This window comes from Anarhichas minor, unplaced genomic scaffold (assembly GCF_050575085.1).
Source record: "Anarhichas minor isolate MPS153535 unplaced genomic scaffold, ASM5057508v1 ptg000040l, whole genome shotgun sequence".
Lineage (NCBI taxonomy): Eukaryota > Metazoa > Chordata > Actinopteri > Perciformes > Anarhichadidae > Anarhichas > Anarhichas minor.
This window is the reverse complement of record NW_027466486.1, coordinates 10,221,697-10,248,692: the sequence shown is the minus strand read 5'-3', so window position 1 is coordinate 10,248,692 and position 26,996 is coordinate 10,221,697. Positions and strand designations below refer to the sequence as shown.

Below are 26,996 nucleotides of genomic sequence, written 5' to 3'. Positions count from 1 at the left end.
TGTTGTTTTGCCTGAATACAATTTTGGTTTAGAGAGTCCTCTAAATCAAGTATCTTATATCTTCTACCAGAGCGGGAGCCCTTTATTAATCCCACCTTCCTTCTTACACGTGTCAGGCAACATGAGCCTAATTTAGTTAGACACTCCAATCCACCGAGCTTTGAATTTGACACCGCTGCATTTGCTTTAAATGGATATTGGTCTTCGCTGACAGAAATGACAGGAGGAAGGGAGTAGCGGGCCTTTTTGAGCCTGTAATAATCAGGATCAATCGGGCTCAGGCAACAGTGAGAGTGAGGCGGTGACGACGCTGCATTGGGGCGGTAACACAACGGGAGGCTGACATGGTTATTCCCACGCTTCGGAGGTACAGCTGGCAGCAAGGAGAAAATGCACATTCATAAATGTGTGATTTGTTTCCACAGTGAGGGCTGTGGGTGTGAACATTGCTAGGGCTGTCCCCGAATCCGAATTTTCAGTCAGCACATGTGCATCGACTGGGAGGAGGTATATTCATCTGTGATTGGTTCATGCTTTTTTACAAACACTGAATATTATGTCTTTTCCCCAGTACACCTTACCTACAACTATGAGGAATGTATTATTCACTCGGTGCACCTTGCAGAGCTTCCGCCCCCACACTAAAGTCCTCTATCGGCTTACAGCGGTCTCGTGTTTTACCTGTGAGACCCACGTTTTAGTGCCTTTGTTCATCATCTGTGCTGTGTGCAAACATCAGATTTCCACAGTCGGAGAAGGTAAAAATGTGCATCCGTGTCATAGTCATGTCACTCAAAATAATAGTCGCATTACTGTGACTCCGGTTATGAGTGGACATTTTCACAAAGGGCTGTCGTACTAAATCTTCTCTTTTTGCCGAATAATATTGTTTCGGTAAAGTATGATCTCCTTGAGCTAAAGTATGACATTCAGCCTCGATGGGGGAAAAAAGGTTTTAGTTTTTATCATGAACTTATTGCACGTCAGTATACATTAATTATAAATGCACTTGCATTAGAAGGAAGAGGGCAGGACATTTGCCAGATGCTAAGTCTTTGTATAAAACAGGTCATGGCCCTTTTTGCAATCAATGTCTTGGGCTTTGTAGATTTTTATCTAAATAATACAAGGTCAACATTGTCCTGCCTTCCAAAAACAGACATCATTTTAAGGATTTTAGAGGACAATTTGCAAACTTCCCCGCTGTGGTGAGACAGTGAATTCAATATTTCTTTCCCATTCTCTTTTTTTTTTTACAGTTATTCTTTTAGTTATTCTTTATGTATGATATTTGATTCATAGGTTATGAAAGGAATATCCCAAACCCTGGTCCGAGAAGTGCTTTTAGCAGTTGCAATTGTGGAGGAAATAACTAGACATTTTTCTGATGTGCAAAGTCCCAAAGCAGGTGTGACTCTGCAGATTGCCTTCACAAACCCCTTGCTAAATTACAGCCAGCTGTCACGCACAGATAGCATACAGCCGGGAATGAAAACAGAAAAGCACACTTCACTTTGAAATATGTTGAGAGGATATTAGATCAAAAAGCATGGCCGGTCCCTTTCTCGGAATCTTATTCAATACTTCAAGGAGATGTGCTGGTGAGGTTGCAAATTCTAACTTTGCAGACATAATAGATGATTCGTTTTTGACTCCCCTGAGGTGAAAGAATAAAAGATTTATGAACAAATTTGGTCGCTGCCTGGCAATGCATTAGCGAGCGCTGAAGGTGGTTTGTCGACATTATAGATAATCAATCAGCAGTGAGTAAGGATTTGATGCCTTAAAACACCTACTGTAGTGCTCTTGCTTCAGTATATATTGATTCTATCAGTCAGTCAATCAGCCTTTAAGATAAACAGCTCTATAACTTGTCATGTTATGAAACACTTCTTTTTTTTTTTTGCCTTTGATGCAAGTGTACGAGCTTCCCCAGGCCACCTCAGGCCTCATTGGGTTTCATTAAAAGACGATTACAGGATGGAAATTGGACAAGTGGCGTGTGAGGGAGAGGATGACGGAGTGACAAAGGCCAGCACTGCTGACATGTTCTCTGCAGGTCCCTCTGATGAAGAGTAGTCTTCCCCGCTGGGACGGAGGGCAGAAAAGCACATTACAGGTGTGTGGCGCTGCCTTGCTGCCCAGTGGCATTGTGAGATGAGGTTTTCCCTCCACATGTCAGCCAGGCCGCCAGAATTTCATTACCTGTACCTGCGAGTAAGAAGTGACAAGTGACTTCATTGCTGGCTTTGGAAATCTGTCACGCAGCGAGAACAGAGCGGTTTCCACAGCGCCTCACCAGACTTGAACTGATGCTCCACGAAAAATATCCTGATTCTGCTCCGTATTACACACAGAACCGCTGGCGAATGGTGCCGCTCGCCTGTCTGACTGCAGCCACAGCTTGTGTGAGTTTCCTGAGATCTGTGAGAGACCAGAGGCGAATCCCCCCCCCCCCCCCCCCCCCCCCCCCCCCACCCTGTGCTCCACCACGCCTCCTCTCTCTTTCACAGCCCTTTTCACTGAGTCCTGTTGTCACAGTAACATGCCTTGCCCCTAAAAGCCTGTCAGCATTCCCACACTCACGGCGGAGAACCAACACAGGTAATAATAAGGACGTCGAGTCTCTAGTTACAGCAGTGTGTGAGTGACAGTCCTACCACGGTGGAGAGGAGGGTGGAGGAGACGGAGCTTAATGATACACAGCGGAGCTATAAAAATCCTCTTGCGTACATACCAGGAGCCTTGACAGGAAATCCATGCATCTCGGAAGGTCAAGGGCCACTCTTACTCACTGATTGCGTGTGAGCATAGGAGCACATGAGCAACAGTATAATTCTGAGCTGAGGCATTAAATGTGCGGAGGATTGAAACATACCGCCTCCCAAGAGAGAGAGAGAGAGAGAGAGAGAAAAGGAATTAGAAGCAGATGGTGTTATAGAATGATGACATGAAGAAGAAGAAAAAAAATCATTCCTGTATATTCAAATTTGGCTAAGCTGATTATGATGTGATGCATCATTTGGTGGTGAAGTGCCTTTACATGCTACACACACACGTGCACACATTACCCCATTCAAAAAATCGCTAATGACAGGCTAGAGAACCATATGCATGTGTTGTAATGGATGGGGCTGAGTGCAGATTGGAGAGGCTGGACCTGCCCACCACTTGCGTTTTTACTGTTACTGGAGAACGCGTCTTGTCTTTCTCAGATGCTGGCTGCGTGTCTTTTGTGGTTTGCATCAGGCCGATCAAGAGTAATGCGTCAGCATTTCAATAGAAGGACACATTGATTCAAGTGCAAGAGGAATGATTGAAAGTCTTGAATGTGTATTGCCAGCTACTACAGATGAAGTACAATCTGGTGTAAATATTGAAAGAAAGGAGTTCTATTGTCGACCTCAAAAGCCCAAATATCTCCTCTCCTCGGAGATGACTCAACTCTGCGATGACAGAGTTTGTCTCCAGTGTCTCAAACATCAAGAACAGGCTTGTGGGCGCAGTGAGGGACGAGGCAAACCCGGGCTTGATGACGCCTCCTCTCCTCTCTCATCTGTAACCCAATTACCACCAGGCCTTAAGGAATGGGATCGGCAGGAGTGGCGCATCAGGGGACGATGCCAACATCAAAGATAGACAGATGGTCCCGAGCTTTTGCCACCTCAAACCAATCTCCCGGAGGTATTATTACCCGATTAGCTGGTGCGGTGTCCCAGATAAGAAGCCAGAATGAAAAGATATTGATCAAGAAAGTGCAAAATATTCAAACTCAACTCAAACTCAGTAGCACCGTTGTGTAGGAGCAGCTTCCATGAGCCTCTGAGCTCCTAAATTGGCAGCAGCGGACAGAATTGTGCCCATGTCTGAGGCCCCCCCCCCCATAGGGGGCTCTAAGCGGTGAGCATCCTCACCCACATCCTCAGAATAGCACAGTGTTATCCATTGCCACTCACCCGACACTGTCACACCATTGTCGATTTCCACTTTTACACTTTAGCAGCTTACCCCTGTCTTGCATAACAGTGTTCGCGCTCTGACTTAGAGGCGAGGCTTATATATTTTTTTTTCCCGTGACTGAGAGAGAAAAAAAAAGCTGATGAATGATAGAAAACCCTCTCTGGAAAGAACTACTTTGAAACTGACAATCTGGAAGATAGCAGCAGATGCTTTTTGCCCCGAAACAATCTGTTCCCTTTCTACACACCGATCTGTCGCAGTACGACTCTCCCTCTCTGTTGTTTTTCATAACTCCACATGCCAATAGCCTTCCTTTCTTTTTCTTCCCTAATTACAGACTAGCGGCTGTAAGGATACTGAACCTTATTAGGAACCAAACCTTCACAAAGTCCCACAGGCACTCAAAATGCAGATGGCGTGAGAGGTGTTTGCAGTGAAAGTACCTTCCCTGCATGCAAATTGCTGTTCATAAATGATCTCTGAGGTAAATCTTGCAGAGGCGAGTGAACTGCAGGTAATGTGATTCTCTCTCTCTCTCCCCCCGGAGGAAATGACCTTTTCTGGCTTGTTGTAGCTCTGGTTCCTTTTTGACATGTAATAAAAGCAGATTCATGCGCAGCAGAGCCAAACCGGCCTATAAAAGCAGCCAGTTGAATATGTGGCTGCTTCATTTCCGACGATGTCTCTCTTTCAAAGTCGCCTCTGTATCTGCACAGACCACTTTGTTTCAGAGTGGACTATCTGTTCTAGAAGCAGCCGACTCCTGTGTTCCCTGCACTCAAGCCCTTAGCAACCCGTGGAGTATCTAACAACAGACATTTACAAGAGGGGAGATGATCTTTTTCTGTCCTCCTTGAGTCTCATCAACAGAAAGGTGACCTGATGAGTCACTGCGGTTTGTAGGCGTATGCTCTCTTGAGTATAGTCTTAGAGTTTACATCTGTATTTTGATGCCAAGAATTGTGCCAAAGCTTTGATTTTAAGTATCTTCTTTTTGATTTGGGGGCGCAAGAAGAGAGCTTATTAATTCCTCCTTTTAAAAATATAAAAATAGGAGAGAGTCAGAAAGCACTGACAACAAGAGTATCTCTCCCATCCAAAGAGCATGATCTGTAATTGTTATTTACTCAAACTGGCTTCCTGCCCATGCCGGAGCCGAACTTGACAAACTTTTAATTGCTTGGCTCTTCTCGCCCCTGTGTTGCCATGGAGATGGAGAATCTAAGCTGAAACGTGCACACCGACCCATCCCGTCCCCAAAGTCTCCACCTCGCACCCACATCAGTCGTAAGGGATCCTAAACTGGCGCCAACAAGTGAGAAACGTCCTTCATCAACACTCTGTCCCAACACATTGGTGTGGTTTGGTTCAAAGTGACGCGCAGCAGCACAGCTGGACTCTTCTGGATGTCAGCATGTTTCCCTGAGGGGCATCCAGCTGGTTGGGCAATCAAGCAGCAGCTAATTGGACTCTTCGTTCAGTCCTGCACCTCTGGGCCTCTTTGTCAGGACAGGGTCTCTGTTGTGTTGTCGCCACTTGAGCTAAAGAGACTGCTAATGCCTGGTATGTGATTAAATTGCACATGAATCTACAGGGCATCACCTGACCTAAGGACAGAATGGGACTGGAAATTGTGACTTAATTGTGGGGGCTGGCCACACGAGCCATTTAGCAGAACAATACAGATGTGCTCCAGGAGGCTTTTCAACCCAGAGAGTCCAGATTTAAGTGAATAGGATTCCTTTTCTCCACGTTCAAACAATTCATTTGAATGCATTCATAATCCACCGCCACTAATGATTACAGGGATTACACATGAAAGTTATTGGCAAAAGGAAAAATGGCTTCACTGGAGCGTAAAAGCCATCTTTTTTTCAGCTGCAGGACATAATGGGGAAACAGTTGTTTATTGCAGAAGAGAAAAGCCTTTCCCTGCAGCGCATTCCTGTGGAGATGGCAATTTGGAGGTGAGATGGATGAGTGAATGTGTCTCTTTCAGAACATAGTTGATGCCTCACTGAAATGCAATATTAAGCGTAGCAAGTGATTTGTTCTTGATAATGACAATCGCCAAAAGAGCTTTGAAGCAACCGTTTGTCTTCGTGCGTTCAAACGCACACGCTATACACATGAGTGTGTGTCAGCGTGTGATAAAGTGCAAACGTGTGATTCATTCGCATTTCTTCAGAGCAATATAAGTTTTCCGACCATCCCGCTCGGTCGGCAGGGCTTTTCCAGTATGCTGTGTTGCTCCTTGGTCTCGGTCGCCGGTGTGACAGATCCAGCTGAGAGGCTCTCGCAGCTTCCTCATCACAACTTGGCAGCATGCTAAGAGAGTTGGATAGTGGTGGCAGGGGGGGGGGGGGGGTGGAGGGATGGAAGAGAGAAGATGGGGGTGTTCTCTCTCCAGCAGGCTTTATTCTCACTTCGTTCCCCAGGGCAGCACACACCAGCTGGATCTCACTTAATTATGCACATGGCATGGTGCAGAGGTCAACGTGTGACAGGTTGTGTACTTTGGAGAAGTTACTTCATAATATCTGGCAAGTTATAGGCCAGGACAAAATGTGCACAGTGAATATATCTATGCAATTGTTTTGTGTTTTTGCAGTCATTACATTATACAATTGAGTGGTGGCCTGAAGGCAAAATAAGCATAAAAGCTTGAGTGCATTAGTATTATTAAGAAGAATGAGGCGTGTGTCCTTTTTGTGAAATGGGGTGAGAGTAAATGAGGAGAATTTAAGATGAGAATTTTGATGAGACCTCAACGTGATGATATTGTCAATGATAAGGACTTCGTCAACTAGAAAAAACAACATTTTTGTTGTCTGTAGAAGAGCCACAGAACAGTGTTTCAGAACGAGCGAAGTCAAATGTTTTAATGATTGTTTAAAGGAAGAATTAAAAGAGATAAATATGTTTTTAGTATGTAGTAATGCACAGAAAACTGACATTATTTTGAATCTTTTTTTAATTTATTTTTTATAGAAATACAATGTCACTGTCTAAGAAAGTAATCCCAATTGGTTGGATATCAAACAATCTCTTCCAATTTGATGTCTATAAGAATACGTTTCCAAAAAAAAAGTCAGAAGTCACAGGGAACAATATGTACACATGGAACAACGAAGAAGGCTACAGGTTTACTGCCAAGAGAGGCTACTATGCTAGTGGTGTCCTAGTAGCCAAGTGTCTGGAAACATCAATACTGCAAAAGGCAGTGCTTATGACAACACACTACGGGTGTGAGCATGCATTGGGAAGTGCATCAGTCGCTCACTGTGAAGGAACAGACATTATTGTGAATGTCACTGTAGTACTTGAGACTTATTTAGAAGTGTTTCTTAATATGGCTATTATTTTCTTTCCAGATTTAAATAAACAGAAGGATGCCTTCTTCTTCTACTGTCACATTAGGAATAATATAATACTCAAAACGGGACAAGAAAGAACATGGTTACTTTATGTGTTTGAGAATGACTTGGCTAACTTGAAAACTTTCCCGAGCCTCATCCCTATTTCATCTTCATCCAGCTCTCGCTGACGCGTCATAAATTATCTCCAGGCCCAGAAAATATAACTCTTCGCCCGTCACCTGGACGTCGTCTTCCTCACAGACCCGAATGTCTTTCAACAATGACAAGTGTGCCTGAGCCCCACCGATGACTGCTGAATCATTAATGGCGCCATTACCGGCTGATACATCTTTTAGCAGCTGTCTCATTTCTGAAGACTGGGACCGTTTTTAATAGCTTCATCTCTGGCCATTTTTGGAAAAAAAGGGGGCTGTAGTTTCAATTAGCAGGAGAAGCGAATGTTTCCGCACTCAGCTCAACGTGTCGCATTTTCTTGATGGTTATTTATGTCGCTGACGCTCTCATTTAGGTTTTATCTGACTTCATTAAGTTAACCCAATTACAAAACCATGTAACAGGAAGTAATGCTCTCGTTTTAGACATTAGAGCGTGCAGGCCTTCCCTGACATTGATGTGGAGTAAATGCTTTTCATTAACTGGTGGCTGCAGTTGTTGGTTTTCACCTCTAGCTGCTCCCTCACATTCTCCATACACCTTTACCCTCCTACATGTGCCTTATAGAGTGCTAGTGCTGCCCTCAGAGCTATAAAAGATAATATGAACAGCACACACAGATACACAGACGCAGCCATTCATTGGTACAAATTTGCACACACACGTGTGCAGCAAATGCAAACATATGGTGGCAAGATACGCAAGTGTTCTCCTGATAATCATTTATAGAGCTCGGTGGCGAAGGGCAAAGTGCTGTTATCGCATGCTAGCAGAAATGTTTTCATCTCTCAAAAACACTCCACACCGAGCTACAAACACCATTAGCTTGTACATCCAGGAGATACGATGGGCACTTTCTGTAGCTGTGCCAAGGACTTCTTGTCTGCTGTCATCCTATAGGGAGATAATGAGTTCTCCTTTCTATACTGCTATACCCATTCCAAGGTCCATTACTACATCAGAACAAAAGGACTTAATCCTTCGCATGTTGCTTTGTCTCAGGGGATTTGAGGATTCCTGGGTCGAACAGAGCCGATTTCAAAGCTTTTCCCCTGTTGGTTTGCTTGGAAGGTTTGTCTTCAAAGGAAAGATTGTGATGTGTCCGTCGTGCCCCTGATTGCGCTCATGTGAAAACTGTTTATGCTCACATGAAGGCCAAAGCAGAGCTAAAATACCATTCTTTGATCAAAACACAGAGGGCAGATGCAGCTCTCTATCTCCTCTCGCCCTCCCAGACTGAGAGAGATTTATCAACAAGAGTTGACGCAGTAATTCTCTATAGTGGATGTTCAATAATTCATTCCAAACACTCTCTCAAACTTATGATGAGAGATTGGTAATTGTCTTGCCACGCAGTGCTCTCTCCCTCCTCTCGGCTCTGCATTATGTGTGTTATTAAATCCATATGCATCTGGGTGTTTTGTTGTAGATTTATGGAGTGCTTGTATGAATCATCCATTTAATGCTTTGCCAGGGAAGATGATTACCTTTGATTGTAATGGTGGTTTAGTAAATGTGCTGTAGCGCGCTGCGCTAGTCTCCACTTCTTGTTCTCTCTTTACCTTACTGTCCACTTTTCCAGTAGATATTTTACATTTTTTTTTGGTGTTACAGCTACAAAATGCAGAACTAAAGTATATCAAGAAGTGGGCTGGGGGCGATATTATATTTAAGAATGTAAAGTTGATCAAAAAAAAGCCTGTATGTAAATGCTCGAGTCCTCCCAGCAAACATATTTTACAGGTGAAATACACATTTGACACAAAGGCTTGAAAACCTGACTACTAGACAGATGCTTAGGGGGCAATAAAGAATGTAATAGCCGGCTACTGTACTGCAGACGGTTGGCTGCAAGTGTGCAAAATCAAGATCTTTTTGATGTAGATTGATTTCTACAACAGAACACTGACTGCTCACGTCCAAACAGGACCTGACCTGACTGCTGAATAGAAAGCCTGTTCAAGGACTTGGCCAACACTGCTTGTTTAAAATAAGTGACCTTCTTCTGTATGTGTGTTTAGGACTCTGTATATGGATTTCTGTATGTTCTGTACGTGTGTGTTTGTGCAGGCGTGTCCATATCCTTGAATGACTGGATGTTCGCTTGTTTCCTGTATGTGCTCTTCCCTGTGTAGTGGCGAGCTGTGCTGTGCGGAGCCTAATTTTAGGTGGCTGGTGTGTGATGTGTTTGCGGCTCTGGCTGTGTCGGAGGTGTGATGTTTATCTCTGCCTCTGGGGAATGGCTGCGACAGTCTTTTTCAGTCGGCCGAAGCTTCTGACTGAAGCCCTTTATCAGACAGATAAATCACCCCGACGTGTGGCTTTATTACCTTACAAATATTGTTTGTGTTTGTGTCTGTGCGTCAGTAAGCTATTTAATCTACTGAACCTTTGACCCGTTCTATCTTTAAGGTCTGAGTTTTATAGAGTGCACTCCACAGAGTGTCAATTTAGATTACTATCAAAACTGCATATGTTAGATGAGACTTTTACTAAATCTGAATTTAAAGCTGCTCTAATCTATGTGTATTTGTTAATAATGGATCCGATTACTAGGTTTACTGTGTACTCATAGTAACGAACCAACAGAGAACTACAAGGGCACTCGGAGAGCGTAGACCTCCACAACTTTTTCAGCAACTTTTATTAAGTGATAAAATGCAAATGATGGGTTTACAGCTTGTTCTTGTTCATCAGTTGATGCTTTAACTCAATCCTGAATCTAATTTTTGACTTTAAAGAGCTCCTGTTATGATTGAAAAGTAGTAAAAATATCCTTACATTGGTTATTTAATTCCAAAAATAAAAATACACAATAACCCCAGTTTTGTAGTTTGAGGCATTTTAAATGACTGCTGTAGAAAATATAATGTGATTTATTTTTCTTACTTTGTTTTCCTCTTTAACACATTCACCCTCGCGCCTCTCCACAGATTGAAGACATTGTTACAAGAATACAAGATGAGAAAGCAGGAGGTGTTGCCATCCGGACTGTCAAAAGCTTCCTCTCCAAGATCCCCAGTGTGGTGTCAGGTTAGTGTTTGTGTGCGTAGGCCATGATGTTATGATGATTGTGTGTGCGTGTGTTTGTTTTGTTGTCTAGAAAAACACTTACAAGTCAGGTTCAGACAAGCAAATATGACTTTTTGTGCTCATTTAAATTACCGCTACAACAGTTGGAAGCAGGTGAAGACCTAAGCCACTGAGGCAACTGAGATGCTGCCCTTGTCACGCTTTTCTCCTTCCCGTCTGTGTCCATCTGTGTGTATGCGCCGTCCTCCTTCATGTGTTTGTACATGTGTGTGCTTGTGTACGACATGAGTCACCAGTGTTGGACGGCGAGGTCACTCTAGCTCTCCCAAAGGTTATTTCGGAGTCACTGCTTCGCATTGCTCCCCGAGGCCCGATGACCTCTCAATCTTTCCCAGCAGCCTCCGCCAATGCGCAATGACCGGGCCAAATATTGTACAGAGAGAGAGAGCGAGAGAGAGAGAGAGAGAGAGACCTGTTAACATTATGTTATATTCAGACACCTACTCAGCTTTGACAAACAGCTTTGAACAGAGATGAATCACAAAGACTAAAGCTTATTTGTGTTTGCAGCCTTTGTCGTAAACCATTGCTCATGTAGAACTGTGATGCCACTTCTAACCAAAGTCCTTTTCTGAATGCCAGGGGCGGACATTGTTCAGTGGCTGATGAAAAACCTCTCCATTGAGGATCCAGGTAAGCCTGCTGAGAAATTACATGTCAGCACAATAGCGCTCAATTGAAGAGGATGGTAATTTCAAATGCTTCCCCCCCCCCCCACCCCCCCCCCCCCCCCTCCCATCTGTGGGCTTTCTCTCATGTCGACAGCTGAAGCCATCCACCTTGGGAGTCTTGTCGCTGCCCATGGCTACATCTTCCCCATCTCTGACCATGTCCTGACACTTAAAGATGATGGAACCCTTTATCGCTTTCAGGTACAGGAAGCTCCTCTATGTGTGTATCCTTGATATGTATTGTGAGGCCACTAAATATAGAGTAATGACGTGATGGTAGTTTGTCATAGGGATATGTTTATTGCGTGATGCTAATGAGAGCAATCCTTGCTAAGCCTATTACTCACCACACCAAGGTCGATCCTGTCTATACCTGCTGGACGCTGCGTCAGAGCAGGAGGTGGGGCCGCAGATAGTCGTGCAGCTTGTTAGAAGAGGGTTTTTTTCCTCCGCTCCATCTGATCCAGTATGAACTTTGACAGGTCCCTCTGATCGCTCACGGGCTCCACGATGACTCATTACCGTTACTGGGCCATTCGCATCTTAATCCTGGCCAACGACACAGGGCAAACTCCCCTATGGGAAGCGCTGAGCTGGCTGCGCTCCGGCTTTGCACTTTTCACTGTCACCAGCCTACACCTGCTCCTCCCCCTCAATCTACCTCCGTGTGCATTCATCTTCACCACCATTGTTCAAGATTAAAAGCCATTATTGTGCCAGCGCAGGGAGGCCAGCGTTTGTCACACTTGCTCATTCGGCGAGGGCTAAAAATATTCCCTCTGATGTTGTCGTGATGCAACAGGCCCACGTCATCATGTAAAAAAGAGTCCGCGGTGCATTAGAAATGCATTGGCCGGTCTCCATAGCTGTGCTGTTAGGCGTAATGGCAGGGGATTTATTTATTTATTTTTGTTAGTCTGTGAATGGATACTATTCTGGAAGAAGACCCATATTTAACGACAACTGTCTTCTCTTTGTTTGTCACAAATTTGCTTATTTTATGCGTGCAGTGAAGTCTTATAGTTCAACTTTATCCTCTATGATGTTTATAATGCTAATGAGACCTTTCTGTTCATTACACTCAAACAAGCACGTTCATCAGCGCCATTTGCTCTTATGCTAATTAACGTTATGAGTAATAATGGGAATGAAATATGTGGTTGAGTACCACCAACTTCTAATTCTGCCCTGTTATTAACAATGCATGATAGATGCGAGTGATTCATTATTAATGGACTTGAGAATGAACTTCCAACGTGTAATGTCAGTTGCAATAGACAATTAAATATGGATAGAGAGAATATAGATATCATTGCTCCCCAGATAGTTATGTGCAGCACGCGGACGTCAAGGATAATCGTGAAGTGATGAGTTGTCTTTTGACTTTGTGTGGAAGTGCAGAGGGAGCGTGGGTGGTGGGAGAAATGTGATTCCATCATTCCTATTGGAGAATATTATTGTTTATCTAGACACTTATGGCTATAAAAGAATGTAATTCGGATTATTTGCGTAAATAAACACACTCTGTTTCTGTGTCATCCCCTTCTGTTTTCATCAGTCTCCATACTTCTGGCCTTCAAACTGTTGGGAGCCTGAGAACACAGACTATGGTGAGTCACACATTGTCTCAATTTTTGCTTCTCTCTCCAAACCAGTAAGATCTTGCTAATGCCTTCAGTTCTCTCTCTGATACACAACTCGCACAGTAGATCTATTGTTGACGCTGTTGAGGGTTGATCCACATGACCCATTCCCTGTAATGCATCTGGCCCTGAGGCGCGACCGCTACAGAGAATCCTGCGGGATAAGATTAGCCAAACAAAATAAAGGGACGGTCACTGATATAACTAAGGCTCTCTGCGTGGTATTTACTTGAGACTTGTTATTCTAGAAGACAACACATCGTACTGCCTGCTCCATCAAAACATTCATTACTTTTCGTTCACACAGTTGGGACCTCAGTAAAGAAAAAAAAAAGACAACTCATCAGACTAACTCTATTACCCTCTTCATGTCTCTCTCTTTCTCCTCTTCCCCCTCCTCCAGCCATTTACCTGTGCAAGCGCACCATGCAGAATAAGGCCAGGCTTGAGCTCGCTGACTATGAGGCTGTAAGTACACTGTTTTTATTTAGCGATTGCCAGGAAGCTCTCAGTTCAGTGCTGTGATTATGCAGAGACCATAATATGATGACACTCTGAATCTCCTGCTTTCTTTCACATGGCTGAAAAACAAAAGAGCTGTAACGTTGACCTCTGGGGCCTTGAAATGACAAAATCCATTCATCCCAGCAAAAATCCATTATCGAATTACAGACTTAAATACAAATCTGTCAAAGGTCGGGAGCACCATTTGGCAGACTACAATTCAGTCAGTTACTGTACCCAAATATAAATATCTATAGGCCTGCTTTGCATCAGCAGATCAATACAGTCTCAAGAAGGGCATTACTGGAGTGCTGATCTCTTGCTGTTAAACAATATCCACTGCACTTCCATATTCTAAATTACTCTGCAGTTATTGTCCAGTAGACTTACTTTCACTCCTAATCAGGTCACTTTTTGCCTCCAGGCCTCATTGCTCTCACTGTTAACATGCTCGCTAGTTGGTACTCAGAATATTTTCTCTCTTTGTAGTGATGTCATGTACTGTATATTTAACAGATGCTTGTTTGAGTGGTGTTATTAAGGATGAAAATGTTGGTAGGAAGCTTTGATATGTGTACATTGTGGAGTTTTAAAGAGCCTGTGAAGCTTTTATTTCTTATACTCAAGCAAAATGTATCGTGATGAGTTACACTCAATTAAGTCGTGAGTTTGTTTTATGAGTCACAGCCATTGCTTGTTGTTATCTGCTGTGTCTCACGTCAGAGATATCTAAAAATGTGACTTCTTTGTACGGATTAAACCATTGAGATATAACATGTTAATTAGTGGGCTTTAAAGGTATTGGCAGGTGAGTTTTCTTACCTCTGGACAAAGCCAGGCTAGCTGTTTCCCCATTTCCAGTCTTCATGCTATGCTAAGCTAAGCTAACCGGCACTTTGCTATAGCTTCATATTTACAGTACAGACCCGACAGTGGTCTCAATCTTCTCATTTAACTGTCAGGAAGAAATAACATATTTCTCAAAATACACATTGATGACATAGCTATGCGTGAAACTCCAAACACTTTGTGGCATCAGCAGCTCAGTGACTTGTTCAGGGACACCTTAGTGAGCGGTCGCCTCATCTCAACAATGGTAATCCAAAGTTATGGCAGCTGTGGCCATAACGGTAAATGGATAACGTAATCATCTAAAGGCCTTGAATTCAAATAACCTGCTCCCCTAACGGCGAGTCTGATTGGTTCCCCCAGGAAAACCTTGCCCGGCTGCAGAGGGCTTTTGCCCGGAAGTGGGAATTTATCTTCATGCAAGCTGAGGCTCAAGTGAAGTGAGTAGATGAGTGTGTGTGTGTGAGTCACAACAACATGTCGCCTCTTCACTTCAGAGTCACGCTAACGTGACACACTTACAACAGGAAATGGAGAGATGTTGATTCGATCAGGTTTATACATTCATAATAACGTTTTGCTATATGCGTAATTTCAGGGTTTCTTCCCCTAGGAAGAGAAAATGCCTCAGTTTGCAGTGTTAGTTGCTCTGTTTTCATGCCTTGCTTTGACTGCAGGCTTACATGCGTAAAATACATCAAGCATCCCCCCTATGGAATGAATCAAACACAATTCCCCTTAACTTCTATCTCTAAGAAAGACTTCCATCTGGTGGCTTGCATGTGTAAGTACAGCATCAATGCCTCTTGCATCCTTTCTGTAAGGAAAGAGCTTTCTTCTCTTGTCTCCAAAAATCTTGTCATTGTTTTTTGGCCACTGTTTTGTACAAGTGGGGGTGATGTGGAAAGCAATAAGTGTTCAAAACAACAAAAGTGTTGGTAGATTATTTCTCTGTTGTAACAATGCTTCTTGGCAATACATTTTATACCGTTGGAAAGCCTGTTTATTTACCTTTCAAATGGTGCCCCATTTGTAAGGAACATGCATTTCTGGGATGAGCAGCACAGCTGAGTATGTGGGTTGCGCCCATGAAAGATTTGCCAAATCTTCTCTGCCAATGACAAACAGCTTATTCTGCTGTTGCTATTGACCGTCAGGTCCGTTTGCGCTGGTGTCGGCAACACCTGCACTGGAACCTGAACATGTGGAGTAACGTTATGATCAGCGATGAGTCCAGATTCTGTCTAAGGAAGTTGGATCGTAGGGTCAAAGTGTGGAGAAGACGGGGAGAACGCTATGCTGATTGCTGCAGAGTAACACCTTTTGGTGGAGGCAGTGTGATGGTGTGGGGCGGCATCTCCATCACTGGAAAAATGAGGCTTGTCTTTATTGGAGGCAATCTCAATGCAGAGAGATATCGAGATGAGATTCTGCAACCAGTGGCAATCCCATTTCTCCACAGTCTGGGACCGAACTCCATCCTCCAAGATGACAACGCTCGCCCCCACAGAGCGGTTTATCAGAGACTACCTCCAGAATTTGGGAGTAGAGAGGATGGAATGGCCTGCCAACAGTCCTGACCTCAACCCAAGTGAACACTTGTGGGATCAGCTTGGGCATGCTGTTCGTGCCAGAGTGACCAACACAACCACGTTGGCTGACTTGCGACAAATCCTGCTTGAGGAGTGGAATGCCATCCCACAGCAGTGTGTGAGCAGGCTGGTGACCAGCATGAGGAGGAGGTGCCAGGCTGTGTATGGTTCTTCCACACGCTACTGAGGCTCCTGTTTGTTAAATGAATAAATTGTAAAATTGCCAATATGTCTTGTTTCTTCCTTGTTACTGATAGACTTCAATCATCCAATCCACCAAACAACACCAAACAAGAGTCAATAGCAAATAAGCAAATAAGCTGTTTGACATTGGCAGAGAATATTTGGCAAATTTTTCATGGGCGCAACCCACATACTCCGCTGTGCTGCTCATCCCACAAATGCATGTTCCTTACAAATGGGGCACCGTTTGAAAGGTAAATAAACAGGCTTTCCAACGGTATAACATTTAGTGCCAAGAAGCATTGTTACAACAGAGAAATAATCTACCAAACACTAATTTCCGAACTTTTTGTTCGATGTTTATATATTATTGTAAATAAGTGGCTCCTTTGTTGACAGGATTGACAGGAAGAAGGACAAGGCAGATAGAAAGATCCTGGACAGCCAGGAGAGAGCATTCTGGGACGTCCATCGACCAGTGGTAAGTTAGGGCCGACGTCATGACTGAAGGAAAGGAAAGGGAGGTCAGATGCTGCAACAGTGGAAAAAATGGAAATGATCAAAGAGGAAAGAAAGAAAAGAGGGGCTGTTATGTGGGTAGACCATTTTAGGATTTAAAGCCTGAAAACAGCAGATTCAGCTCAACACACTCTTCAGCCGAGATCCCTGTTTTGTTGTGGGTAGCAGAATCATACAGTATTTGGTGCCAGTCACTTTGCATACAAGCCTTTTGTGAGGGTGGCATTGCTGAATAGAGAAACGGCATTATATTGTGTGAGGAGGACAGGTGCAGACAATGCATGCAGGAGATCCATCGTTATCTGACCTCGGAACACGCTCTGTCTCCTGTCGCCTCCCACAGCCGGGCTGTGTCAACACCACAGAGATGGACATCCGCAAGTGCCGGAGAGAGAGGAACCCACACAGGGTAAAAAAGGTGAGGACAGGAAAAGATGACAGCTTTCCAAACCTAAATATAATTATTATCTCAACACTGTTTTTTAACAAACCTTTCCTATAAAACCGGTGGTTTATGACTTCACTAGTTTTGAAATGCTGAGGTTCAGCACCGCCTCACCACTCCTGAAGAATGTTTTTGACCAGCCACCAATACCTCTTATTTCAAATTTGTAACAACTCGTTTACATTTTGTGTAAATGTTATCTCCCTAAATGCTTCAAGGCCCTATTCCACAGTGTTTACGTTTTTTATGATAAAAGAAAAATAATCTCTATATATTTTTGTTTGTGTATATATAAAACTACAATTTGTTGTTGACTTTCTTCTCTTACAAAATGCCAAACATCTAAAAAAAACACTTAATATCTTATAGAAATATCTTTATTACAAAGCAAAAAAATACAAAACATGTCTCTCGTCTTCTTCAGTCGGTCTACGGGGTTCCAGATGATGGCCAGAGCCAGCCGAGTCCCATCCACATCAGCTCCCAGCCGACCAGGAAGGCCACCAGAGAGGACGTTCAGAAGGAGGTAAATCATGGTGTGAAAGTCTTCTCCATAGGTCATTACCACCAGTCGGCCTCACCCATCCATCATAACGACAGTCGGCGACGCAGACTGATGAGCTGTTACCTTATTTAGCTTCCACATTATTCTCTCTCCCCCTCCATCAGATTACCTTCTTGAACATCCAGCTGGACAGACACTGTATGAAGGTTTCCAAAGTGGCCGACAGTCTGATGAGCTACACGGAGCAGTTCGTGGAATATGACCCCTTCGTGTCGGCCACAGAGCCTTCCAACCCCTGGATCAGTGATGACGCTTCCTTCTGGGACTTGGAGGCAAGGTGAGGCTGGAGGGGGCCGTGTTGGGATGTGAGCTGAGAGTTCACAGGAGGCTGATGATGCTTAAACCAACGCTGAGGTCAGGTGAAGCGTAGTTCTCGGTGCTTGTAACGTAGATGCTTAAGGATCTGTCTGTTTCTGTCTTGTCTCAAATGAGAATTAATGTTGGCATTCCCAAAGGTTTTACTGTGCTCTGACATTCTGGCCTCTGCTCTATGTACACCATGAACATTTCATTCTGTTCTTTCAAATCTGTTTTATTCTGAGCAGTCGTGACCCCAGCCAGCAGCGTGTGAAGAAATGGGGCTTCTCTCTGGAGGAGGCGTTGAAAGATCCGGCAGGACGAGACCAGTTCCTGAAGTTCCTCGAGTCGGAGTTCAGCTCAGAAAACCTGAGGTGAGAATGACATAATCATTATTTTTATATTAACAATGGATCACATGATTGCTTGTCTGTAAAATGTGTCAGTAATGATGCAATACAATAACTAAACGATACTAGAAATTTGGTGATCTAATTAGATTTTGGGCATCTTTCTGCATAGATACTAAAGTTTTTCTAACTACTATAACTCCCTCATACTTTTCAGATACACATATGCTATTAATACCATGCACAGTGTAGGAAACTACATTTAATCAAGTATAGTACAGTTTTGAGTATTTACTGTACTTGAGTATTTCCTTTTTATGTTACTTTGTACTTCTACTCTACTACATTTTACTGTTACTTTGCTGATTTAAGATTTTATATGAACTTTGTAAATTATGGAAAGGGTAATCGTATTAAATGTTTACTCAACAGTATAGAGAAATTTGCTTTACCATATATATTATAGCACACACTCATTTTATGCAAGCAACATTTTTAATGGTGCATATTATGTATACTGTATATAATATAAATCTTCATATTTCATAAATATTCAAATTGATTCAGTAATCACAATAAATGGCATCGTCTATCGTATATCGGGAATATAACAAGACAGGCAGCTGAACTGTCATTTTTTTGGATACACTCTCATATTTCGGGGAAGTTGTTATTGATTGGATGTGATGCTGTTGTAGGTTCTGGTTAGCAGTGCAGGATCTGAAACGGCGGCCGCTCCAGGAAGTGTCCTCCAGGGCACAGGAGATCTGGCAGGAGTTTCTGGCCGAGGGCGCGCCCAGCTCCATCAACCTGGACTCTCACAGCTTCGAGCGCACCAGCCAGAACCTCAAAGACCCCGGCAGATACAGCTACGAGGACGCTCAGGTGGACAGTGTTGTTTCTTGCTCATGGATGAATTCACATGACTATACATGATCACACACACACGCATGGACACACACTGACACAAGTCTGAATCAACACCAGATGCATAGACTGCCAACACACCTAAGCCTGTACACATCATTACAGCCGGTACTGATTTAGTACAGAATATATTGTACGTATAAGCTCTATTTTTTTCTAATTAAAAAGACCCTTATGGGTTTTCCCTCAAATACATCCCTGTTTACAACACACACACACACACACACACACACACACACACACACACACGGCAGCCATTGATTTCCTCTCCCATCCAGTTGCCCAAGGAAACACTGAACCCTTCCACCCCACTCAAGTTACAGAAGGGAATGAATGAGAGGGCAAGGAGGAACAGAAAGGGAGAGGAGAGAATGACCCCAGTGTGTTTGTGCCAGGGCCTAATGAGGCGTGTAATGCCATGAATAGGTTGTTCGGTTGGTTCACCATGAATTCCTCTGGTTCAAAGTGGGTTGGCGATGTGTGACGTGGAACGCCTCTCACTGGCAGGGTATTACTCAGCTGCGTCTCACAGGACTCTTGTCAGCACGCTCGGTTTGCGTCACCAAATCTGAATCACACATGCATGCGTCACATTAGCATAGTCGGACCTGCTTTATTACTCTGCACTTTTCTGCATTTTTCCTTTCCACTCCCTTTTGTCCCGGGCAAACACACACTCATCAGTTTTTCTTTCTATTGCAGGAGCACATATTCAAGCTCATGAAAAGTGACAGTTATGCACGCTTTTTGCGATCCAACATCTACCAAGATCTCCTGTTAGCCAGAAAGAAGGTGAGCTGCACTCGCTGACCCCGAGTCTGTCACTCTTATTGCATTTCTCATATTGTTTTGATCCGTTTTAATGATTTAAAAGACATTTCAGGTTCATAACTATTGTATGCATGTAGTCAGTAAAATGATATAGGGCCCTATTTTAATCGTGCAAGTGCTAGGCCTGTTTTTGGTTCATATATTTGCAGCAGCACAAAGCTTAAAAGGTCTGGGAGAAGTGAAATATACATCAGAGGTGTGATGTTTATTAAATACTCTCTTACATTACTGGTGTCATTGCTCTGAAACAGCCAATCACTGTGAAGCTTATCATACAGTATTAATTAGCTGAGAGCAAGAGTTATTCTAAGAATCACTGATATAAATTTAATGATATAGATGCACTGACTCGGGAATGTTTAATTCAATTATTAAAGTTTATTTACAATGTACATTTATTTACATTTACCCCATGTAACTAAGTTACATTTACGCCATTACTGTACTAGAATTTTGAGTATTTCGAATTTTGATTGTACTTCACTCTACGACATTTATTTACTTTAGTTACTAGTTATTTTGCATATTCAGATTAGTAATACAACATACAATCAACTAATAAGTCATGGTGCATCATTAGAGATGATCCTACTAGTATAAATAATGTAGGTACAGTTTGATCAAACATTAAAGATGCTTACCCATTGATGCATCAGTGATTATAATCCAATAATATTATATATATTATTCTAAAATGAGCTATTCTGCATGATTGCAACTTGTAATGCTTTGAGCATATTTTAATGTTAATACTGTTGTGCTTATTATTATTATTTCTACAATGTGGTATTGCTACTTTTACTTGAGTAAAAGATGTGAATACTTCTTGTATCACTAGTTAGTTCATTTTGAAATATACATGGGAAAAGCAATTCCTTGCACTTAAAGGTAATCTGATCACACTTTAATGCTACAAAGGTGGGATATTTTACTGTCATTTGGCAGTTCTTAACAAGGTATGGCATTCGGCAGTTTGATACTGTCATGAGGCTACTTACAGAGCCCTTGAAAGGCAAAACAACTGTGCCCAAGATGCAGGTGCAAGGAAACTGCTAAATTATGTAAAATGTCAAGGGAACAGTCTAGAAAAACATTACATCATATGCCAAACACAGGCAAACTGCTGTATGAAGGAGGGACAGCAGTCATGCTGTGAATAGAACATAAGCAGGCAGAAGAGTAAAGTAAATGTGTTTGACAGATGCAGCCTAATGTGGTAGTGATGGTGCTTTTGTTAGCTTTATGTTATTTTTTTCTACCTCCTGTGTGCTATCTCTGTCATTTTAAGGACATGCACAGCTAAACAATTAGCTGTCATTTAGCTGTTCCTGTGTAATATGGAGCTTTTCAGCAAATCACAGCTGCCTCTGTTCATGCTAGCCTTTCTCCCCTCCCGTTTGGACACTGCTCCTTCTGCTGGCCTGTCACTGACCCCACTCAATTTCCCAAAAAAATACCACATTGTCCTCGGCCCTCATTTTTTGTAATGCTTGGCCCCTCTTTTCCTCACTAACTACATCACCCCGTGACACCCCCCCCCCCCCCTTCCTCAACACCCGTACCTGACCCAAACGCTCACCCTGCTTCCCCCCCTCCCAAAACAGCAGCCAGCAGACACTGAACAGGGCCGCCGCACCTCCTTGGAGAAGTTCACCCGCAGTGTGGTAAGTCATTTGGAGCTGGGGCTGTTCATATCACAAACCACACTGGCTGGCTCACTATAGTGGCTTTTGCAATGATAACCATATTACACTCTATTATGGCTCTTTACACCTGTAATAGGATGTGTGTTTTGTGAAAAAGATAACACGCTAGTCACATGAATGGTTCCAGCCAAACATTTTGGATTTTAAAAAAAGCACCTTGTTGGTAGGGATTTTTATTTATTTATTAAGCACTTGTACTTTCAGCATCTCAGTCTAGTGATGTGTTTTCGTTTTAATTGACCTCCTAGGGCAAGTCATTGACGGGAAAGCGTCTAACAGGCCTGATGCAGTCATCCTGACACAGCCTGTGCTGGAGAGGCACAGCCAGACCCTGTTGGAGGGGTGAGCGCCACAGGCAGGGGCACAGACAGTGGAGCTGGGCTGGACAGGGCTGCTGTGGATGCTCTCACACACTGCTCCGAGCACTGCTGTGGACTGGTAATGCAGCACTGGGGCCTGCCAGGGTGAACACCCCAAACAGCATCACTGAGGGAAAGACATTGCTGATAAGGGGAACTTTAGCCAACACACCACATGGCATGCAGCATACAGAATAAGCACATTCAGACGAGGGCTGCCCTCTTTTGTTCACTTAGTCAGCAAACTAGTTGTTAGGCTCTTTGTTAACGTTTGTATTGTTTTCATTTTATTTTATACATGTGTTTATTGGATATTATAAGCACATCTGTGGTGTTGCACCAATATTCTTTGATTACAAACTACATTTTAAAGCTATTTGCCACTGTATTTGCAATGAATTGACTAGTTTTCCTAAACACCTGCGGCCAAGGAGGTCAAAGAGGCATATCAACACAGACACAAATCTACAGTATTTTGTAAATGTCTCTGTATACTCAAAACGGCAGCCAGCAATAAATTAAGTGCGACACCACCTTTTTTTTTTGTGGAAATATATCCTTTTTATATCCTTAAAATGTCTATTATATCTGTTCATTATAAAGCACATGGCATGTCATTTACATTGTGTTTTGGTAGTAACCAGGAATACAACGTTGGTTTTTCCCAGAATCTACAATAGAGACTTTTGAAGATATAACTTTTCATGCTTCATTACATTCCAAAATCTGGCATAAGGGCTTAATGTAGCATTCACACGGCACCGTTGCATGTTTCATTCAAATGTCTTTGTTGAGGATTTGTTGAACAACAGTGCTTTGTAATGAGACTTATGGAAAAGATTAATTTAATCCAGTTGGCAAATACTTTTTTGTGAACTTTCACTCTTCAAGTTCCAAACATTTCAGGCTGCACAGTGAAATTAGTAAATTCCAAAAAGTCTGTGTGAATAACTAAGAAGCTTCAAACACAAACATGACCCGCATGGTTGTGTGAATCACAGTGATTTGAGCATTTACTTTACTCACAGTTCTAGCGTGCATAGTCGCATGTGAAATAGCATCCACATGCTCTATCGGCTTCTACCATAGTGTAGTTTTTAACGTTTCCAGTGCCATGGGTCCATCTAGTGGTGGTTAAACCACAGGACCAGCAACAGTGTTACAAGACTATATGAAACCGTGTTTAAATTGACAGACTTTATGATGTCAAACCTAGTTGTTCTCCGACCATGGATATATTACAAGGCCTGCAGCCCAATATGGGATCATTTATGTTTTGTTGCTTTTTTTACTGCATGAATATCTCATCTTTTGTTTTGTCAAAGCAATGAAACCTGCCCACTTCTGTTTGGCAAAATGTATGCTGTGACTCTACATCTAATAATTGTCATGTGTTTCAATGACTATGGTGAAAATGGTGCATGTTATTGGACCATAATGGAGATGGGGGAAGATGACTTGACTCTCCAAAGACAACACACAGACAAGGAATAGCCCTGAACTGGAGCAACACTTCTCAGCGAACGGACATGAAAGCCATGAAATGCAACTGGGAACATTTTTGAACTATCATGGGCTCCGCGCACTGAACGTGAAGGCCTCTGTGCGCCTCTGTGGCTTCAAACTTCTTACACAGACGGAAAGCACTTGTTATGAGGAGGTGTTCGCTTCACTGCTCCCCCATGAGGCCAGTGACTGCTACAGTGACAGACTAAGCTGCTGAATGAGTGTGTCACCTATTATTTTCTATTAGACCCGTTGCAATGAACTGTACAGGTCATATTAGTAACTATGTACCAAATGTTATCCTCAGCACAAACACAATGACTATGTACAGGGTGCATTGTAGATGTAAATTGGCAAAATTTCCTCATCCAAAAGCACACTTTATTATAACATGGGCACATTACTATGCATGTAACATATTCAGGGCATTTTGTGCTTTTAGTTTCTCAATCAGCAAGGTGACTACTGGCACTCCAAAACACTCAAGCACCTGCTATCTATTCATGGGTACCAAATAATAAAACACTCTGGACCTGTCTCCTCTGTGCCACTCTTTTGTTGGTGTTTGCTGTTGAATGAAACAAAAGAAACCAAATTTGTCTCCTCTGTTTCAGCTTACAGTTGATCTGATGTGTTTTTTCTATTTGCAGTGTTTTGCCTAAAAGCTGTGCATGTGTTGTGAAATTGCCGGGTGGAACAGTAGCTCGGTTTTGTCCAGGTTGAGCTTCAGGGGGTGTGTCGCCATCCACTTCGAGATGTCAGCCAAGCACGCAGCGATGCGTACCTCCACTTGAGTGTCGCCGGGGGGTATAAGTAAGTGTGTCGAAAAAAAACATTGTATAGATTGTAAAAAAAAAAAGACAAAAAAGTCTTAGTATAGTATAGCATGTCCAAAAAAGTCAAAGTATAGTTTGTCGCAAAAAAAGTAAAATATAGTCATAGTATAGCATGTAAGAAAAATGTCATAGTATAGCATGTCAAAATAATGTCATAGTATAGCATGTCAGAAAAATGTCATAGTATGTCGAAAAAAGTGAAAATATAGTCATAGTATAGCATGTCAGAAAAATGTCATAGTATAGCATGTCAGAAAAATGTCATAGTATAGTATGTCAAAATAATGTCATAGTATAGCATGTAAGAAAAATGTCATAGTATAGTATGTCGAAAAAAGTAAAATATAGTCATACTATAGCATGTAAGAAAATGTCATACTATAGTATGTCAAAAAAATGTCATAGTATAGTCTGTCGAAATAATTAAAAGAAAGTCAGTATAGTATGTCGAAAAAAGTTAAATATAGTCATAGTATAGCATGTAAGAAAAATGTCATAGTAAAGTGTGTTGAAAAGTGATAAAAACAAATCACAAAAGTGTATGTCAAAAAAGGTACTTCAAAAAAATTCATACTACAGTGTGGCGAAACCACTAACAAAAAAGTAATTGTATAGTATTGAAAAAAAAACATAGTATGGTGTATTGAAAAAAGTCACGAAAAAGTAATAGTATAATATGTAGAAAGAAAAGTCACCCCATAATGTATTTTGTAAGGTAAGTAAGTAAGGTTATACTTAAGTGTGTTGGAAAAAGTCATAAAAAGTCATAGTATAGTATTAAAAAAGTCATGGTATAATAGAAATGAAAAAGTCAAAGTATAGTAAGCAATAAAATAGACATAGTATTGTATGTTGAAAAAGGTCAAACTATAGTTTATCGAAAAAAAAATACAAAAGTAAAAGAAATGCTCATTAAAAAGGTCAGTCTAATTTTGAAAAAATATACGTCGAAAAAAATATAGTATAGAATGGCAAAATAATACCACAAAAAGTCAGAGTAATAATAATAATTCACTTTGATTCAATTTTATTTGTATAACTCAATATCACAAATTCAAAAATTTGCCTCACAGGGTTTTACAATATTGGACCCTCATGCAGAAATGACACATAATGAGATTAACGATAGCAGTAGTAGCACTATTAATAATAGCAGAAATAATAATAGAAAAAATATTACTACCAATAAGCAGCCACAGTATATATAGTATGTTATTTAATGATAATGATAATAAAAACAGTAATGGTAGCATTAATAGTAAAAGACGTGTGATTCATATTATTTGGAGCAGTGGGTGTCAGGATGGACCATGGCAGCAGCACCACCACGGTCCAGGTATAACCATGATCCATGGAAACCTGTGAGGCGAGAAAGCACTTAAAAAGTCATAGTAGAGTATATATAAAAAAAAGTCATCTTATCGTGTGTCAAAAGGTTATAGCATTGTAAGTTTAAAAAAAGTCTTTCTATAATATGTAGAAAATGTCCAGAATTTAATCAAATGAAAGTATGTCCAAAAAACGTAATAAAAACCACGGTATAGAATGTCAAAATAAGTCATGCCATTGTATGTCAAGAGAAATGTCAACTTCATGGTATAGTAGTAGATGGAAAAGAGTCCTCGTATAATTTCAACAACAATCATAGTATAACATGTCACTGTTTAGTCATAGCACAGTATTTAGAAAAAGCATAGAAAAGAGAGTTTAGTTAGTGGACAAAAAGTAATTGTATATTATCTATAGCAAAAGTAATATTATAGTATGTAAAGTGCATAGAATAGTATGAATAATAGAATCATACTCTATTATGTCGAAAGAATACTAATAGCATAGTATTTGATGAGAAAGGTCTCTGAGGCAAATTAGTCATCTGTGATTTTGAGCAATACAAAATAAATTAAATAGTATGTCATTTAGAAAAAAAACTCAACATAGTCGCATTGTTATATGTAAAAAAAAAGGTCATAATATAGCATGTTGAAAAATTTCACAGTATTGTACGTCATAAAAAAGTCATGGTATAGTATGTTAAAATAGTCATATTATAGTATGTTAAAATAAAGTCATTATAGCGTGTCATAAAAATGCCATGGTATAGTATGTCAAAAAATCATAAATTATGTTGAAAAGATATAAAAGAATATTTGTATAATAAGATATAAAACTTTCATAGTAACATTACATAAAAAGTGCCATAAAAAATGTAAAAGTATTGCATTTCATAAAAGGTCATAGTATATTATGTCATAGAAAACATTGTATGGTCTTAAAAAATGAAGAATCAGTTATAAAAATGTCAACGTATAGTAGGTCTTAAAAAAGTCAAAGCATGACTAACAAATATAAAAAGTCAAAGTACAAATATAATACATACAATATTTTCATACCTTTATAATGAAATAATAAAGGTCATGGTAAAAATGTGATTTGAAAATTCATAAAAATGTCATACTATAGCATGTCATATAAGTCATAGTATAATAGTTCTTTAAAAAGTCATAAAAAAAGATGTACGGTAAAATGTCACCTCGCGGTTGTAAGCCTCCGCCAACCAGTCAAGTTGGAGTTTACATCCAGGTCTGTGGAAAATCATCACTTCATCATTTAAAATTTAAATGATTATG

At 41.5% G+C, this 26,996-nt stretch overlaps 1 protein-coding gene across 6 annotated transcripts in view; it reads left to right on the top strand.

The window, feature by feature from the left end:
- Nucleotides 1-21,967, top strand: part of LOC142968085 (regulator of G-protein signaling 6-like) — a 30,037-nt gene extending 8,070 nt beyond the window's left edge. The window contains exons 2-16 of one of the 6 annotated variants that reach the window (XM_076107828.1): nucleotides 10,427-10,526; nucleotides 11,169-11,219; nucleotides 11,352-11,458; nucleotides 12,816-12,867; nucleotides 13,304-13,368; nucleotides 14,617-14,693; nucleotides 16,428-16,509; nucleotides 16,891-16,965; nucleotides 17,417-17,518; nucleotides 17,662-17,744; nucleotides 18,103-18,228; nucleotides 18,903-19,089; nucleotides 19,834-19,923; nucleotides 21,570-21,626; nucleotides 21,917-21,967. In XM_076107828.1, the coding sequence (XP_075963943.1) occupies nucleotides 10,427-10,526; nucleotides 11,169-11,219; nucleotides 11,352-11,458; nucleotides 12,816-12,867; nucleotides 13,304-13,368; nucleotides 14,617-14,693; nucleotides 16,428-16,509; nucleotides 16,891-16,965; nucleotides 17,417-17,518; nucleotides 17,662-17,744; nucleotides 18,103-18,228; nucleotides 18,903-19,089; nucleotides 19,834-19,923; nucleotides 21,570-21,626; nucleotides 21,917-21,967 (1,305 nt within the window). Of the gene's footprint in view, nucleotides 1-10,426; nucleotides 10,527-11,168; nucleotides 11,220-11,351; nucleotides 11,459-12,815; nucleotides 12,868-13,303; nucleotides 13,369-14,616; nucleotides 14,694-16,427; nucleotides 16,510-16,890; nucleotides 16,966-17,416; nucleotides 17,519-17,661; nucleotides 17,835-18,102; nucleotides 18,229-18,902; nucleotides 19,090-19,833; nucleotides 19,924-21,566; nucleotides 21,627-21,916 lie in introns of all 6 variants that reach the window. The other 5 variants (XM_076107826.1, XM_076107825.1, XM_076107830.1 and 2 more) reach the window with 5 other exon arrangements.
- Nucleotides 21,968-26,996: the final 5,029 nt, after the last annotated feature.